Source organism: Fundulus heteroclitus, chromosome 10 (genome assembly GCF_011125445.2).
Source record: "Fundulus heteroclitus isolate FHET01 chromosome 10, MU-UCD_Fhet_4.1, whole genome shotgun sequence".
Classification (NCBI taxonomy): Eukaryota; Metazoa; Chordata; class Actinopteri; order Cyprinodontiformes; family Fundulidae; genus Fundulus; species Fundulus heteroclitus.
Window position 1 is genome coordinate 332,474 of NC_046370.1, and position 18,211 is coordinate 350,684.

Genomic DNA, 18,211 nt, shown 5'->3' on the forward strand with positions numbered 1-18,211 from the left:
GTGCAACTCTGAACGGAAACCCAAAAATTTACAAAATGTGCCCAGCTGGCTGCAACAGACCATCTGCAAAAATTTAACAGTTATTATGAACTACTTATTTATAGCTACCTTTTTTTAAAAAAACAGAACTATCCAGTACCCTATTTGTTCATGTGTTTTATATTTATGGAGTCACATTATTTTTTATTTAATTTTATCAACTTGTTTATTTGTCCATTGAAGTGTGCGCCCCTGTAGTAATGTTTTAACTAATTATCTTCTGATCTACTCTGATATGTCAGGACTTCCAGGGATTCTTTTCTTCCTAATTCTCAGCACTTCTTTCTATCTTTGTGCTGTTTAGTATTCTGTGCTCTGCTGCACTTCATCCCCCCCCTCCCTTCTCTCCACCATATCAGACACCCCTTGACCTCAGATGTCAGCAGTGCTCTAACCCACCCTTCTCCTGCTCCTGGTGGGTAAAGTCTTACAGACCCCCCTCAGTCGCACGTCAGCCAGGCTCCATGAGGAGGTAAGCAGCTTTCTATCACCTTTCTCTGCAGCTTGCACCAGGATCAGAGCCGGAGTCACCTGGAAGGAGCTGTGCTCACCTTGAGGAGAAGGTACGATGGCTTAAAGAACTCCCTCCCTGTCTCGCTGTGGTCACACATCCTTCATCTTAACTGGCTGTGGTTGACAAGTCAGGGGTGAGAATGTGATAATGCTGCAAGCAGCTTGTCAAAGGAAGGGTGCCGAGTCCTTACAGGGCAAACAGTGGACGTGGTCAGCTCTGTGATAAGTTTTTTTCCCCAGTTCTCTGCTGGTTTTAGAAGTTTTAAATTACTAATAAGAGGTAACCCTTAAAAGTTGGTCCTGGGAGTTTAGTCAGGTCCACGGAAGGAAGCTTTTCTATTTAACTAATATAGTTTTAAATGCTGCTCTTAGTGTCTGTCCTTAATGATTTTAACTAATCTGAATGTTGTTGCTGATGCAATCTAAATTCAGACCGACGTGTGCCTCTAGTATATGGTCACATTTACCAGCACTCTAGTTCTCCTCCCTTTTCTAAGACCAAATAAATAAGTTGTGACGTAGGAATAATAGCCTGGCTTGGATGGAGGACGCAGGAGATCCAGCGTGTTTGACATGTGTGCGATGATGGCGTTCTATCCTCAGGATCGTGAAACCTGAGAGGAGGCGGGTTTCTGCCACGCACAGATTAAATGTCTGCCTTTGAAATGTCCACAGACTGAGTTTATTAATAGCCTGTTTTCCCGCTTGGATGAAATCTTATACTTGTTAATAAAAGAAACAAGTTGAAAACCTGCAAATTCTACCGCCGGACTGGTCCTGTCCATCAACCCTGCTGGGTCCAATGGAGATTCCTGTCAGGAAAATGGGCAGTTTAGAGCTTTGGAAAGGTTTGATAAACTTTCACCTTTTTTTATTTTATCACATTAGTACCACAAACTTTGATGTATCCTATTTAAGATAAGATAAGATAGGCTTTATTGATCTCACATTGGAGAAATTCACATGTCACATCGGCTCAGTAATCAGAAGAAGGTGCCAAAAGTAGGACCAGGTGCATCAGGTATATACAGTGTGTCCTCATTTATACAGTGGATCAAAAAGAAGTATTTAAGAAAATAAGAATAAAAATACGAAATATAAATAAGGCAGACAATGTCTTATGTACATTCACAGTGACTTATATACACGTGTATTGACATAATTTGACAAAATGTGACTGAATTCCATTTGTTGTAATTTAGTAGCTCTCCAAACCAACCTGGCAATGTGTGAGGATTGAATCGCTGCCCTTGTTAAAATAGCAATAAACTGTGATTAAAAGATTATTTCAAAGCTTGGAACAAAAAACACTTTATTGCTGCCAGACATGTAGAATAGAGAAATCGCTTGAACAGAACCTGTCTGACAACATGAAATAGGCTAAATGATCAAAAAAAGAAGCACATTATGCTGCGATGTAAAGAAATTCAAAAATCAAAGAGAAAAAAGTCAATATCCCCCTTCAGATCGTAGTGACAACCAGGAACGCCCGCTTAAGGATGAGTTTGTCCTCCTGCATCATATAAGTCGACCTGCTGAGATCACGGCTATGGAGCCAGGATTACAGAGTAAGATCTATGAGGTGGGTTTCCCCTGAATGTGGCTTAGCGCCGTGTCCCAGTCCTCAGGCATCAAATGCATCCACAAAGGCATTCATTGGGTGCTATTCTCAGCAGGTTATAATCTGCTCAGATGAATGCATTTCTCAGATCAGACAGACACCGGAGGATCATCCGGTCCCTCTGCTCTGTCTGCACCACTGGACTGGGCTGCTCATGCACTCATGCACTGCAAAAACAGAACTAAAAATAAGTACAATTTTCTTGAAATTAGTGTATTTGTCCTTGATTTGAGCAGTTAAATAAACAAGATTATATGCCAATGGAAAGAGTAATTTTACCCCTAAAACAAGTTGATTGAGATGAGTTGCTCATATTTTAAGGGCAAAAATCTTATTGCATTGGCAGATTATCATATTTACCTCCTCACATAAAGTACACTCATTTCAAGACAATTTTAGCTTATTTTAGTTCTGTTTTTGTAGTGTGGTGGTTACAGGTTCATCACAACCTCTGGCACTGAATCAGGCGACAGCTGATGGACCTTTTAGTTGAACTGGAGGACCACACTGCAAAAACGGATCTAAAAACAAGTAAAATGTTCTTAAAGTTAGTCTATTTGTCCTTGATTTGAGCCAGTAAATAAGATTATCTGCCATTGGAATGGGTATATTTACCCGTAAAAGGAGATAATTAGATATCCTGCACTTGAAATAAGATGATGGAGATGAATTGTTCCTATTTTAAGAGGAAAAATCTTATTCCATTGGCAAATAGTGTTATTTACCTGCTCAAATCAAGGACAAATACACTCATTTTAAGAAAATGTAAATTATTTTTAGTTCTGGTTTTGCAGTGCAGAGAACATGCATGGGTCACGCAATCAAAAGTATGGTCTAAACGAGGCCACTGACGTTCTGAGAACCGTCATCAACAAACGGAAAACTTGTGGAACAGTGGAGAACCTTGCCGGGAGTGGCCGGTGTGTCAAAATGACTCAAAGAGCGAATCAACGATTCATCCAGGAGGTCGGGAAGAACCCAGAACAACCCAAGCTCTGCAGACCTCGCCTGCCTCAGTTAAGATCAGAGTTCATGATCCAACAATGACAGAGAGACCGGGAATAAATGGGCTTCATGGATGAGTTCCAGGCCCAGAAAGAGCATAAAAAGCTGTCTCACATTTGCTAAAAAAATTTTTTTTAAATGATCTCCAAGACTTCTGGGAAAATATTCTGTGGACCGACGAGACCAAAGTGCAACCTTTAGGACGCTGTGCATCCGGTTACGTCTGGAGTAAAATTAACACGTCGTTTCAGAAAAGAAGAACATCTGTGAAACTTGGATCGTGATAGTCTGGGGAGGCAGGGGTTAACTGCCTTGCCCAGGGGCACGTCGAAACGTGGCAGGGAGACGCTGGAATCTTTGGAAATTTGGCACAGCGGAGTGGATCAAAATTCCTCCACAGTGAAGTAAAAGAGTCGCTGACATTTATGGCCGATGCCCAATGGCAGCTGAGGGCGGCCCCAAAACTTAGAAGGTTTTTCAAATGAGGCCAGATTTGTGTGCACAGATTTAGAGTCCTACCTTTGAAAAGAGCTTTTTTGATGAGGTCATACGTGTAAGTGTGACCGAAAAGCAAGAATGGAGGCAATCGGAAAGAAGGAAATGCTTTTGCAACGAGCCGTGTGGGAGACGCAGCAAACTCCTGGGGGGAGGTGGCCCGCTCAGATGAGACCAAAACCAAACCTTTTGGCTTATAAGCAAAACGCTGGCTGTGGTTTAAAATAAACACGTTACACATCACCCTGAACACACCAGCCGGTAGTGGCAGTGTCATGCTGTGGGGATGGGAGGATATATGGAGCTAAAAAACGGGCAAACCTGGTGGAAACCCGGCTAGAGGCTGCAGAAGACTCCAGACTGAGGTCCTGCAGAACAATCAAGAATAAAGAATATTTTATTTGTCACCGCGGAGAAATTTCTCTTTGGCTACTCCGGTTCACATTATACATAATGAAAGCAAAAAAAACTGATAAACAAACATGCAATGAACAAGGGTTACTTTGTGTTTTAGCACTCAGGAGCGTCACAGATAGCAGATAATGAGGCAGTAAGCTGCTTATTGAACAATGATGATTTGAGGCTTAGTTTACAGCAATGTGCATTTGGATATTCAGAGATGATGGTGTGCAGCAGGCAGTTACATTAAAGTAATCGTAATGTATGAAGGTGTTGGTAACAGTGGGGTGATTTTAAAGCGTTGGACTTCAGTCTCCCATCGGGGGGCGATTGCCCTCACAGCTCTGGGGAAGAAGCTGTTTCAAGTGTGTTAGTTTTGGCTTCTGAAGTGTTTACTGGATGGAAGGAAGGGGCAAACAGGGCATTGCCTGAGTTGGGGGGGGGGGGGGGACAGGGGAGATGCGTCTGGCCCTTCAATGACCCTGAACATGCAGCCAGAGACACTAAGGGAGGGCTTAGTTCAAAGCACATTGAAGTATTAATACTTTTGCCATGCGCAGTACTATAAACGTCCAAGAAAAAGGGACAATAGATACCCCAGGTACCTTTTGCATAGTTCTAAAAAAACTGAACAGTCTCAACTTTTTATTGATGGATTTATCTCTTAGTGGACCCAGCATGGCATCGAAGACCCCAGCGCTCCCACAGTCCTACACTCCGAGGACAGACAGCGTCTTTTCTGACCTGTCAGGCTTCTATTCGCTGGACTCCAATGTGCCTGGGCTCTCTAAGGTGATCCTCAGCCAGCTCAGCATGAAGGACTATAGAGAATACAGGTAGAACCTGAGCTTCATATCTGCCTGCTCATCTTCTTTCTGCCACTGAAGTGCGTCTTGTCTTGTTCTGGAAATGTTCATTGTTTTATTCTCGTTAGGGCCGCCGTGGAGGGAAAGGCCGGAGGAGTCGTGTTTCACAACTACAAGGAAATGTTCCAGAAGATGGAGGAAACCTTTAAGTTCTGCACCGGCTGCAACAAACTCCCAGCAAACCTCCCAGAGGGACAGACCCTAAAACGCTGCGTGAAGTGAGTGCAAAGCCCACAATGTCATCACTGGGGGGCAGGATGTTGTGTTGATGCTGACCAATAGTTGTCATGTGTGAAGTATTACCAGCTGCCGTTGCATCAGCTGCAGAACGATGGACCACCAAACGGATGGTCTGCGGCCAGGTGCAAATATAGCAAACCTGCCGGACCGTGAATCATCTCGCTGCGACGTATTTAAACATATCACATCATCCGGGTGACGGCAGTAAGAATAACAAGTAAATATGACGGACTGCTGTCTGTCAGTGCCTTATTTCTGTCTCTTTTCTGCTACACGTTTGGGTTTAGATTTCCTCAGCTGCCCCTGGCTGTCGTTAAACTTAACGTTGGCTGCAGCCATTTAGAGAAGCATGTAGAAACCATAAATGTTGCTATGTCAAGCCCTCAATACCTCTGGAGTGAGACCTGCAACCAACAACCCAACACTTCGTGTCTGGCTAAATTTAGAAGGAGGAAAGTGACTAAACAAGCTTTTAGTTAGCAACAGCATTTCTCTTTTGTCACCTTCATCACCCTTTTGCCACAAGGAATCCTTAGTTGAACAACTTAGTTAAACAATTAATGTGCAAAGATGGATCAAAGATGAAGGTGAGAAAGAAGGCAATTAATGCATCTGCACAAACAAGTTTTTTTTCCCTTAATACGCGTAGTACCTTCAACCTCTTTCCTATATTTCTTGTATTGTTACAAACATGAACTTAGATATATTTTACTGGGATTTCATGTGATTGCCCCTGTTTCTTTTTATTTGCAAAAAAAAAAAAGCTCTGTCAGGTTGGTTGGAGAGACTTTGTGAGCAATTATTCATTCTTGTCCCAGATTTTGATTTAGTTCTAGGTCTGGACTTTGACTAGGCCATCCTAACACATACATATGTTTTGATCTGATCCATTCCATTGTACCTCTGGCTGTATTTTTAGGGTTGTTGTCCCACTGGGAGTTGAACCTCCACCCCAGTCTTCCCTAACAGTGTTTCTTCCAGCGTTGCCCTGTATTGAGCTTCAGTCATTTTCCAATCAACTATAAAGCTACTATACTATAAAGGTTGGAGCTCCACATTACTCCAGACATTTTGAATTGAGAAAGCTTTCTGGATAGGAAGCGAAACATCTTCAAACTTCGGAAAAAAGTCCAGTTGCTTTGTTTTTTAACTTTTTTGGAATTTCCAATCAACTCTTACCAGTTTGAGCAAAGCTTTCCCTCAGCATTATGCTGCCACCCCAATGTTTTACAATAGGAATGCCACTTTTTTTTTTTTTTTTTGGCAATTTCTATTATTATTTCTTGAAACAAAGGCATTCTTTTGCCAGTCCGGCGTTGAGGCCAGATTTATGGATTGCATTACTAACAGTTGTCCTTTCAACATATTCCCCCACCTGAACCAGCTGTAGCTCCTCCAGAGCTAAATTATATAAAATCCCAATAAAATCAGCAAATATAATGTGTATAAAGGTGAAAAGGTTCAAGGAGTTCACATGTTTATTGCTAGGTACTGTAGCAAACTGGGGAAGTGGTACCACTAATGCTGCAACTCAGAACCCCCCAGACAGCTACTATGGCTCCCTGAGCCCCAGGTTACCCCTCAGGCGCTATAAGCTGCCCACTGCTTCTTAAGCATGATCCGTTAAATGCAGAAAGCAGATTTTGTTGAAATGTACAATTGTAAAGACAAAACATTATGTTTTTCTTCTTCTTTTTTTAAGGTACTACAGAAAATGGCTTCTTTTATATTTAAATACTTAAAAATAAATGTACAGTCCATCATGAACACTTCTCCAGACCTCTGAGAGTCAACATCAGGTCACTCAGCATTTAGGTAGCAGCGCTTACTGCTACATTTTTAAGCTAGCCTGATGCTAACGGCGAAGAATGATGCTAGCTTCTGTCACTGAGCTGTAGACCACTGAGATCACAAAGATCTAAAATAGAGTAAAACATCTTGCTGAGGACTTTAGTTTTCATGCATTGCATCTTTAATTTGCTGTCGTCCCTCAGGTGCTTGAATGTGTACTACTGTACAAAGGACTGTCAGAAAAAGGACTGGCCTCAACATAAGAAGGTCTGCAAAATCCTGCGATTGGTGGCTGTTGACCGGCTGGTGGAGTGGCTGATGTTCACTGGTAACAAACAAAACGAACACATTCAAATTTCAAATAATATTTAAATATTTTTTTTTTGTATTCTCTTCTTTCTGCCACTTCACACAAAGTAGATAAACGTACCGGACAGAATCAACATAATCTGCCATTCTCTCTTACCTGCCAAGGTGATCTTCCACTCGCAACTGAAAAATGGTCCAAGACGCCTTCAGATGTGAGATGCTGGGACGACTGGCTTCCCATGCAGGAGGGGCTCGCCCAAAGTCTGTCCAACATCACGTCCAGCGCCAACATGACAACTCTATGGAAGAACGTCAGCAGGACACGACCAGACGACGACGAACTGAGACAGTCCGTCTGGAGAATCCAGAGCGAGTTCCTCTCTCGGGTTCTCGCGGTTGGAATGGCGATTCAACACTTTGGCCTGGACCCGTACGATAAGCCTCTCATTGTTCACCTGGTAGGGGTGTCCCACAACGAGACGACGGGAGCCAGACCGACTGACTATGACGAGCTGAGCAACATGTTTCCTGGACACCAGGGCATTGAGGTGGTGATGGTGGGACCAGAGGTGGTGGATGGCCCCATCGTGAGACCTCCTCTCACAGCGTTTGGCCCCAAGCACAAAGTGTATATAAGTGCGTATAAGGGTCTCTACCATCAGTTCTGGGAGGATGTTGTGGAGAAAGGGGACGCAGGCAAGCCAGACGTGGTGGTCGGATTCCATCCAGGTATGTGGTTACATTTTTCTCTTCTTAATGGGTTAAAAAATCTCCAGGGAGATCATTCATCTATTTTACCCTCTTATCTGAGATTTATTTTGGGGGGTGGGCGTCGATGATCAATTGGGAAGCCAGGGGATAATGCATTGCAGCGATACTCTCTAGCCTATTCTGGGGAATCCCAAAAGTGTTCCTTGGCCAGAAAGGATAAATAATTGTAGGAACTGCCCTGTTGTTTTCTCCCAGTAGGACCCCCCCCCCCCAAAGAAAAGCTCACCACAGGCATCCTGATCACATGCCCAAGCCAACTCAACCAAGTCTTTCAACACAATTAGCAACAGCTACACTCCAAACCCTGCTTTAGATAAACCATCTTGGGGTAAATGTGAGGCTTATTTCTGTTGCTTGTATCCAACATCTTGCTCTTCTATGACCAGCGAAGGTCCGAGCACAAATGGGGACAAAAAAGACGGGGCAGTGCTTGCAGAACTGTAGACGAGGTCCCAGTCGGCCAAAAGCAAAGATGCAACCCTGAGTTTCCCATACCAGGCCACTTCCTCCACCATAACTTTGCCTCCAGAGCCACAGAATCTGAGGCAAGCGGCACCCTGGCTCAATCCAACATAAACTGGAAACTAGCTTGACTTTGCGCCGACAATGCAGACACGGTTCTCGCTTTTAGATATACAAGCACCAGGTGGTAATTTATAAGGAATCATACACAGGGCACTCATCGAACATAGATGCAGAGTGAATCTGCATCTACAGCGTTTCACAATGGAGGGAGACATTGAACCCAAAGACTTCCCGGTCAGTCTGTAATGATAATAAGATGATTTTTATTCTGATTAGAAACAGCGGAGGCAAAGTTCAGTGTTGCAGCTATCTCTGCAAGCCGGCTGCCCCATTGGTTAAATTCTTTACATGAAGAAAACAGAAGCATTGAAAGAGTTTTTGCTAACCAGATCAGAGCTATTCATTAGGGGCAGGCTTGGATTTCTCTGATTTATGGCAGCAGCTGGGAAAGAGTTGGGATTCACTAGACTCAGCACATGGCCATGCAGCTCCAATCTGATACGACACTCAGGCACTTCCAATACGCTCTTGAGTGAATGACAGAATAAATGCATCCTCTTTCACTCTTTTAGACTGAATCTGTTCTTTGACCCGTTAACCCTGGATGTACCAGTCATTGGCTGAGTTACCACTGCCAGAGCTGCTGGAGCTAAATATAAAAGAAACAGTCATCCTGCGTGTAAACTGCTCAGCCGCTTGGATGCATTTCATGTCGCAAAGCTGGCAGAGCTCAGCGTTATTCCCGACATTTAGTGACAGAGGTGCAGGCAGCGTTTCACAAGGAATGCAACAGACAGAATCCGTGGAAGCCACTGGATAAAAGGGACTGTACTGTGGAAGAAAACGGGAATGTAGGAAGAAATCTGAGATGTGGATAGTTGACTCTGTTTAATACTGTCTCCACTGAACATCAGTCACACCTAGAATGGTCTGTGCTTCCCAGGAGACAAAAGAAAAACCTGTAATCTTCACCAGGGTAGCCATCAACCACATGGCTGAAACTCCCTGAGGAGCAAAGCAACGTTTCCAATCGCTAAGAGTCGCTCTTTGTCACCTTATCTCCCTGATATCTAAACCTCTAAACTCTTAATCGCTGTTAAATTTTTCAGAATGAGCAGGAGTGTAGCCTCTGGCATCTTAATACCACGGTGTGCATTATTCAGATCCAAATCCCCGGGCCTGAGATACCATCTGTGTTACCACAGAGCTTACGACTCTTCGCCTCCCTCCCTGCAGCCGACGCTTTACACATCCATACATGCGCCGCTCTCCTTGACAACACGGTAACGTGAGACTTCATTTCTCACTGTTTTGGCATCCCGCTGGTCTGTTGTCCGCTTGCTGTTCGTCTCTAAGAAGGACATCTAAGCTGGACGGATTTGCAGCCATGGCGGCCGCGGAGAGTAGTAATCTGGTTGAAGGGCAAACTTTTTATCGCTCTGCGCCCTGCGGCCTGAAAAAAACACGCAGCTGGTATAAAGCAGACTCTGGGGGACTCGACATCTGTCGGTTATTATGCCGCAGGATTATATGCCCAAGCCATCATGAATTTATTGGCATTTCTGTCACAGCCGATCTTTAGCGGGGCTTTTTTTTCTCTGTGTGTGCCCATGTGAAGTTAGTAAATAATGTCTGCTTGTTCTGAGGAACCCAAACTTTGACATATGTACTAATAAGGAAACACAAGAAGGGTTTAGAGGAAGTGCTGTAGTCCCTCTAGACCAAAATTGAGGCTTTTATTTGCGTCAAGCCGACCCGCCTTATTTGGAGGAAGAAAAAAAGCCAAATGATCCGAAGAACGCCATCCCCACCGACGAGCACAGAGGTAGAAATAAAACATGATAAACAGCCGTCCTCAGTCTGGAGCTACGCTTAGCATCTTCCCTTTCTGTAAAGATGCTCATGTTAAAGTTAACCGGTCACAAAACTGCACAGCAGGAGTTTGTTAATGATCTAAAGTTTGGACCACAGTCACCAGGATCGCTGCAGGATTGCCATCTCCCAGCCCTCTGCAACACAAATCCCACAGACCAGACATAGATGGGTATTATCAGAGAACATCTGAGGGATTCAGAGAAATGTTAACCATCCCCACAGTCAGGCACGGCGGTGGAGACATGAGGCTGTGGGCCTTCCTTTTCTTTTCGTTGAGGAGCCATTGGCTGGGGTCAGAAACTGAAAAATCCTGGAAAGGAAACATGCTTCCATCATCCAGAGCTGTTAGGATCGTTCACAGTTGACTCTGCCAACCAGGGGATCAAGTACTTAAAGAAAAAGTCGATTAAGAGCGGCCTTGCCAGTCTCCAGAGCACGATCCTGGAGCTGCAGCTTTGAGTCACCATGAAGCATCCAGGAAACCTAATTTAGAGTTTCTGTGAAGCCACGTGCGCAAACTTGGTGACCCCCTACAGGAAACTTCTCACCCTGTGTTTGCCATCACCAAAGAGTTTTCTCCCACTTTTACTTTAAAGCTGAGACGCTTAATTCACTTACTGTATGCTAAAGTTGGATGCATTGTGGGTGGGTGGTACATGGCAGGAGAAGCAGCTCTTAAAGTGACATCTAAATTAGGTATTGCTCATTTAAGCAAGACGACGACCAGCCTTGTTTTGAAGTCCCATAAATCTTCACAGTAAAAGAGTCCGGGTGGTCGACTGGCTGCCTGCAGAGCGAAGCCGTTCAAGTCATTTTCCTCATGATGAAATTAAGGTCTGAGCAAATGGAGGTCATGATGATGGTTTCAAGAAGTATGATCTGTGCTGTTTTTGTTGTTGTTTTTTTATTTTAATGCAGGGTTTCATGCCAATCAGGGTTTGGTGGAAGGCTGGCTGCCCACCCTTCTGCTGCTCAGGGACTACAACATCCCTTCTTTCTTCACCATGTACAGGTAAAGCCGATTCCTGCGTCTCTCTTCATTTGACAGAAAATCTTCCCCAGGGCAGTCTTTATGATTTAATAACACATTCCATAAAAAATGAGTAGTTTTAACCCATGAAAATCTGACTATCTGCTGCACCCCCCTCTAAAGCAGAATCCTTTTCTCCCACATTTAGTCGAGCATTAGCCCACCTGCCTGTTAGCTCGCCTCTTTCGGGAAAAGCCGAGCTAAAAGAACAGCTGTTTACTCTGATCTCTGCCTCCACAGTGAGATGGAGCTCAAGTATTCCTTGCAGATCCTTCTGGAGCTGGAGATGCACATCAGAGACAGCGGACCCAATCCTTTCGCCTCCCAGAAACCAGAGCAGGTCCAGGCCTGTCCTAACAAGCCCCCAGTCTACTGCAACTCGCATTATGTCTGTTTCCGGGGGCTGTTGCCTCAGGAGGACTTGGAGGAGCCTTGAGCTGTTAACTGAGCCAGGGCCAGTTCAGTTCTCACCACCGAGCCCATTAAAACAAAGCTGTTTGCAATAATGCGCCTTTTGAGTTCGGTCCTTAGGTCTGTGAGAGACGTTGTGCAGCCTCTGAGAGCCAAATATCATCCAGCCGCCGCCGTTAGGGACACCAAGTCGTGTGTCACTGCACATGATGATTGCCTGCCACTGCTTCAAAGGTGTAATAAACAATCCTCTGAGCGCTGATGCAACTCTCTGTTCCATGAGGCAGACTAAAGAAGTCTCTTAAAGCTCATTTTCTTTGATGATGTCAGCAGCGGGGCCACAGAGGCTTCTTCTGCTGCCGTCCCGAGGTAACGCCACTGTCGAACACAAAGGATAAAGGAACGTTTTGCATTCCTAAAGAGGCCTAAATTAGTTCTGTCATCATTCGATGGCTTCCTGTGATTCGTTCTGTGGTTAGACCAATTAACTAATCTCACAACGGCTGCGTGAAAGAGGATGGCAAACTAATGTTACATGTGGAATCAGATTAAAGTCATTTTACAAGGCTGGAAATCTTCATTCTATAATAATAATAATCTGGGCTGGAAATCTTCACAAACAACAAAAATAAAAATGCTTGAGTTATAAAATCGGATGAAGGCATGAAACAAGTATGGCACCATATTGATCTTTGGCTATTTTTAAAGGGAATAACTAACTTTAAAAGATTCTTTCATGACAGAAAATGAGGCTTTTGAGAAATAGGAAGCATGCCCATATATGGAAGAGGACTTGATACCTGCTACTGCATCCTAAGGCTTCTTACTCTCTATGGCTGTGGAAAGCAAAGGGATTATTTTCTTGACAAAATAAATAAATAAATAATGAGGATCAGTTGAAAGGCTGCATGTTGAAATCAGAAAAAATCCAAAAAATCCATGCAGGAAATGTGGGTAAACTCTGAAACAGTAAAATGAGGGAAGAGGACAGATTTCTCCTCAGCCACTAAAGGTGATATCTCTGCCTGACGATTAAAAAATTATTTGAATCTTGGGTTTGACTGAAAGACCGCCTCAAAGTTGAAATTCAAAACAACAAAGTTCATGAGTCAGCTACTAGAGATAACAGGGAGTCAACAGCCAGACCATCAAGACGACTGACTGATCATTAAGTTTATCAGGTAAGAAAAATATTTTTTTATGCGTAGCACTTACATGAAGTGACTTTTTAGGGCCAAACGAGGTGTTGTGGGTAAATTACCTGCTGATGGACTGATGATCCTGTTCCATTAGTACCGAGTCGGGGCGGCACAGCACGGCTCTACCGGTTATTTATGGCCCCTTTTATAGTACCTGCTTGGCTTAAAGAGTTACGCAATAACCACATTTTTAGAGCTGTACATGTAAAAGGTACATCTAATGAAAAAACATGGAGAAAAGGGCTTTATTAACAGCAGTTCCTTTTGTGTCAGTCATGTTGTTATTAGTTTATTTCATTGTTTAATTTTTTTTTAAATCGCATGAAGTTATGCCACTGTATGAATCTAATTGTTGATTCTTGTAAATGGTTGCCCACTATTACTTTCTGCTCTTTTGTTCACAACACTCGTATCTCTTTGAATTTGGGGTTTCCTCTATATTTATCTGCAAAATAATTTATTGGCTGAAAGGAATTTTTGTCAATGAAAGCATAATAATTTTTTTATAGAATTTAAAAATATTCTGCATAACAATGCTTTAGACATCCACAGGATTTTCCTCTATTCAGTCATGCACATTACAGTTTTCTCACGTTGTTTGGTAAATGGGCTGCTGTCCTTCCTCTATTTAACTTGAATATTGCATTTTTATCTGAATATGCCACATTATCAATAATTGTGCAATTTCTTTTTCGCCTTTCTGCTATGTTTATTTTCTTTTGCTTTAGAACTTAACTTTAAATCAGCTTGTTATTCATTACTAACCCCACTGTATAACTCTGTCTATGTGTTTTTGACATCATCACATCATGGTTTCCACATTGTGGCACAATAAAGGCATTTCTTATCTTATTTCTCATCTTCTTTTCAATTGTACTGAGAACATTTTGGTACTATGGAGGCAGTGCTACAGAAAATTGTTTAATTGTGTCCCAAGTGATTTTTACTTTGAAGGTAATGTTTACAATGTAGATGCGTTTATAACACATGAAGCGTTTAAGGCAATCGCGGGTCTGTGGAGGAATAACAGGTCTGGGAAGGTTGGCTGCTCAGACAATTATAGACTGACAGCCATGGCAGTATAGTTTCCACATTAATTGAAGCAATCCTTGTGGAGGATGTGCGTGGAATCTCTAAATTTAATAAATCTACAGATAATCAGTTTGGGTTTAAGGCCAGGTTAGGCACTGACGTAAATATTTGCCCTTAAAGAGTTAATTGCGAAGTATGGAAAACAAAATTCATCTGTTTTTTATGTGTTTTTTAGATGCAATCAAAGTCTTTGTCAGGGTAAATGAATAAAAGCTATTTACATAACTAATCCAAAAAAGGGTTATGCAACTGTGTGGTGCATTTTTTTGTCTTTCTGGTACGCACGGCTAGATATTATATTCAGTACAGCTAAATTAGTGGTGATGAAATGTAAAGTAAAAAAAGATTAAAAAAATATAGTATTTCCAAACTTCTGTCAAACAAAGTACTGCAAGCAGTCGGGGAATACCTTGGGCCCCTCATCACCGTGGATATGTCAGAGGATGAGGACATTTTTAGACCGTGTTGCACGTCGAGGCTAACACTCTGGCTCTGCAGGTTGGCTCTGCACAGAGAATGTAAAATTGATTCTATTCAGAGCGTATCGTACCCGTCTATACACGGCTCATCTCAGTCTGCGAAGGAAAATATTTGTGTTAAACGAATCTATCGGGAGTGGTGTAGCCAAGGCCAGAGTCTCTGTGGAAGCACTGTTAACGTACTTTCTCTTCCTGTTTTTATACAGCGGTTACCTTCTGGAATACATCAGCAGGTGGAAATTGGTTGTATGTATATAAACAGAATTGAAGATAAATTATCCATTTTTTAAGTTTTAGGTTGTTTTATAATCCAAGACATCCTAGGTGACCCTCTGCAGCTCGTTGTTGGGCATCCTGAGGTGTTCCAGAAGGATTATAAAGTCCCTCCAGGGATGTCTGGGTATGCTTTAGGGTCCCCCCCCCCCTCTGTGGGATGGCCCCAGAAGACTTCCACACTGTGCCTTTTGGCAATTTAATCTTCAATTTTGCAGTAAGATAAAGCACAAACTACTTTAAACTGTGTCAACTGCAGGGAAAAAATTATTAGCTGTTTTAATTAACATGTTATTAAAAAATGGGAAGGTTGCCTCCAACTTCTGATCTCATAAAAACCATCTCAGTAGTATAAGGAAGTAAAATTAGTACATAAAATATCTTTAAAAACAGGAGGAAGATCTTACAGGATATGTATTAAATAAATCATTTGAAGTTATTCAATTAATCTAATTAAGTTTAATAAATTCTGGCTTTGTACATAACAGTAAGACATGTTTGGACATGTGGCTCTGCAGGCCACTACTTTGATTAGGCCACTACAAAGCCTCAATTTTGTCAAACCATGTTTGACTGTTAGTTATTTTTTCTGAAAGACCACGTCTTCCTAAAAGTTCCACTTTAGTCTCACCAGTCCACACAATCTTATCCCAAAAGTCTTGGTGATCATAAAGATGAAAATTTCAACACATTTTCAAAACCTCAACCTTATTTCTAAACGCTTATAGTTCACATTGTCCTCCCTGCACCAGTTGCCTGTGTTTTAAGATTGATTTTAAGGTTGTAATTTGGATTTTTAAATGTTTAAGTCATAAGGCTGCTCCGTTTCTAGGCTGATACCTTTGAGGGATTTTAAGTCTATGTTAACAAAAACAATATCTTCTTAAGATCTTGTGGTTTCTGGTACAGGTACTGGTTCTGTAACTGGTGGAGGATCCAGAGGAAATCATGTGGTGAACAGAGGTGGGTAACGTAACCAAAATTGTACTCAAGTAAGAGTAAAACGTATTCAGTAAGAAGGCTACTCAATTACTGAGTAACAAATCATAACAGCTGATGATTTAATATTTAAAAATTATGTTATCTGACAGACATTTAAGGTTATTTGCAAATTCTGGCAATTTAAAGCAAAAAAATGAAAAAAATAAAGTCAGGCAGAAGAAACTTTTCTAAACCATTAATTTCAACATTAAACTTGAAAGCAATACTTCCAGCAGTTAATGTATAAACAGTATATTAGAACAGTGCAAAGTACTTCTAATGCCAATATCTACTGTTTATTGTACGTTCATCTGACCTCCAAATGGCTCAATGAGCAGCAGATTAAAATAATATTAAAATAACGTCTTGTCCCTGATTAAATAATTGTTTCTTAGAATTATTAATCATTGCCACATTTCATGATGTAAGCTGATGCTACTGTATTTCATTTTTGGGCCAATTACTTGCATTAATTGACTGTTACCAGGCCTTAATGAGTGTTATGTTTTTACTTTGTTTTAAGGGTTAGAGAACACGCACTGCAATTTATCTTGGGTTATAAATGCCATAAGGCGTCACATTTGTTCAGACTTAACACCTGTCCTTATAGAAATTAAGTAATATTTGTTAAACGTACTTTCTGAAACAACGTTTCCCTTGACACTAGGGGCGACTTCCACTTCCTGAAGTATCTCAGAGAACAGGGACGGTATCAGGCTCTGCCTCGGCAACAGCAGCACATTATGAATATCCGAAAATCGCTAAACACGACTTCAGCAAATGATTCAAAGCCACGTGCCATTAGTTTGTAAATGGCCCTTCCCTACTGACAAAGCTCATTAAAAAGCAATAAAAGAAGCAGCAAAGTGACTTATTTAAGGGATTCTCCTCAGGGACATCAAAGCCACGTCAACATAGTCTGTGAGGCAAAGGTGTCGCTGCCTTGTTCTGGGATTTAATTTTACCAAAAAATGTGCAGTCCAGAAACTATAAAAGTAACCTAGTAGCTGAAACATCTGATATTTAAAGCTACTGACTGGACCTCTCTGTGAGATTAGTCAAACTGACTGTAGATATAGGTTATGACTGGCAGAGCATCGTGTAAACAACAGGCTGTACGCGATTATTTCAAAAAGATCACATCTACTGTTAAAAAAGAGGCTTCCCCGCTTACACATAAGGCATTAGGCAACTAATGACAGTTCTTTTGAGTGTTGCCAATTGTAATATTCTGGTTTTCTTTTCTTTTTGACACGATTTTAATCAAAATCTTCCTTTGATTTTAGTTCAAACGCTTCAGATTCTCAGCTGAAACCTTTCAAAAGTTACTCCTCCATCTTGATGTTTACCAGCTGATCTGCTCCTTTCCTTAGCCTGTTGTGATGTCATCGACCCAAACACACGTAACCCTCATCCTGTAGTATATTTAAAGGAGCTTTGTGACAGCTCATAAATCTTGCTTCTTATCTAATTGCTATCAGTCACTAGGTTCTGGTGAGGAGATTGGCATTGGTGACCCGTTAGAAGAACTTCAGAACCCTCCAACCCACAAGAAGAACACCTCACACCATACTGGACATGAACATAAGTGCATTTAAGGTATTTTTATGGGTGTTTAAATGTAACAAAATAAATAAAATGTAAAATGAGACATTATATACAAAGGAAAGCAGCCTTTTAGTCTTCATAACCCAGAATAAGATTTTATAGTACTTTCTAATAGTCCAATAACCAAAGAAGACATATATGTTCTAGCTCAGGCGTCACCAACCTTTATGAAACTGAGCGCTACTTCATTGGTGTTGTGTCATACGAAGGGCTACCTGTGCTGATCTTTGAACTATGAGATTCACCTTAAATTTATGTAAAATAAACACATTTTTCATGCTTTGTTATGGATATTTTCATTTTTAAATCCATGTAAATGCAAGTGAGAATATATAGGATTAGGGTTAGTAACTGAATAAAGTAGTTTTCAATGCAGATCACTGGTGGATTGGGCTTTTTTTTTTTATTTTTTTGGAACAGGCTCGTGGGCACCCACTGAGCTATATTATACACTGGAGTGCTAATTGCCCGCTGTTAGAACGAGTCACTTTGAAGCCACCAGCCGCCATATTGGTACTCCCTATTTTCCTCCAGTAACTAGGGAATATGTGCGCTACAGCATCGAATAACGAGGATTTTCTCATGTTCAGTGGGGGCTTAAAACTTTTAAAATGTCAAATGCCATATACTTTTATGTTATGTTCTAAAACTATCAAGTACTGAGAAAGTCATGTGCTGAAATATTTTGC

The 18,211-nt window shown here is 41.8% G+C and overlaps 1 protein-coding gene across 2 annotated transcripts; it reads left to right on the plus strand.

The window, feature by feature from the left end:
• The first annotated feature begins 407 nt into the window (after positions 1 to 407).
• On the plus strand, positions 408 to 14,019 carry LOC105926662 (putative protein MSS51 homolog, mitochondrial). 2 transcript variants are annotated; one of them, XM_021316813.2, is made up of 7 exons: positions 408 to 511; positions 4,741 to 4,908; positions 5,007 to 5,156; positions 7,173 to 7,297; positions 7,444 to 8,007; positions 11,368 to 11,461; positions 11,720 to 14,019. In XM_021316813.2, the coding sequence occupies exons 1-7, from the start codon at positions 504 to 506 to the stop codon at positions 11,913 to 11,915; spliced, it is 1,305 nt and encodes a 434-aa protein (XP_021172488.2). In that variant the 5' UTR covers positions 408 to 503; the 3' UTR covers positions 11,916 to 14,019. The 2 variants fall into 2 exon arrangements, with proteins under 2 accessions (XP_021172488.2, XP_012718511.2); XM_012863057.3 differs by having other exon boundaries at positions 427 to 602.
• Positions 14,020 to 18,211: the final 4,192 nt, after the last annotated feature.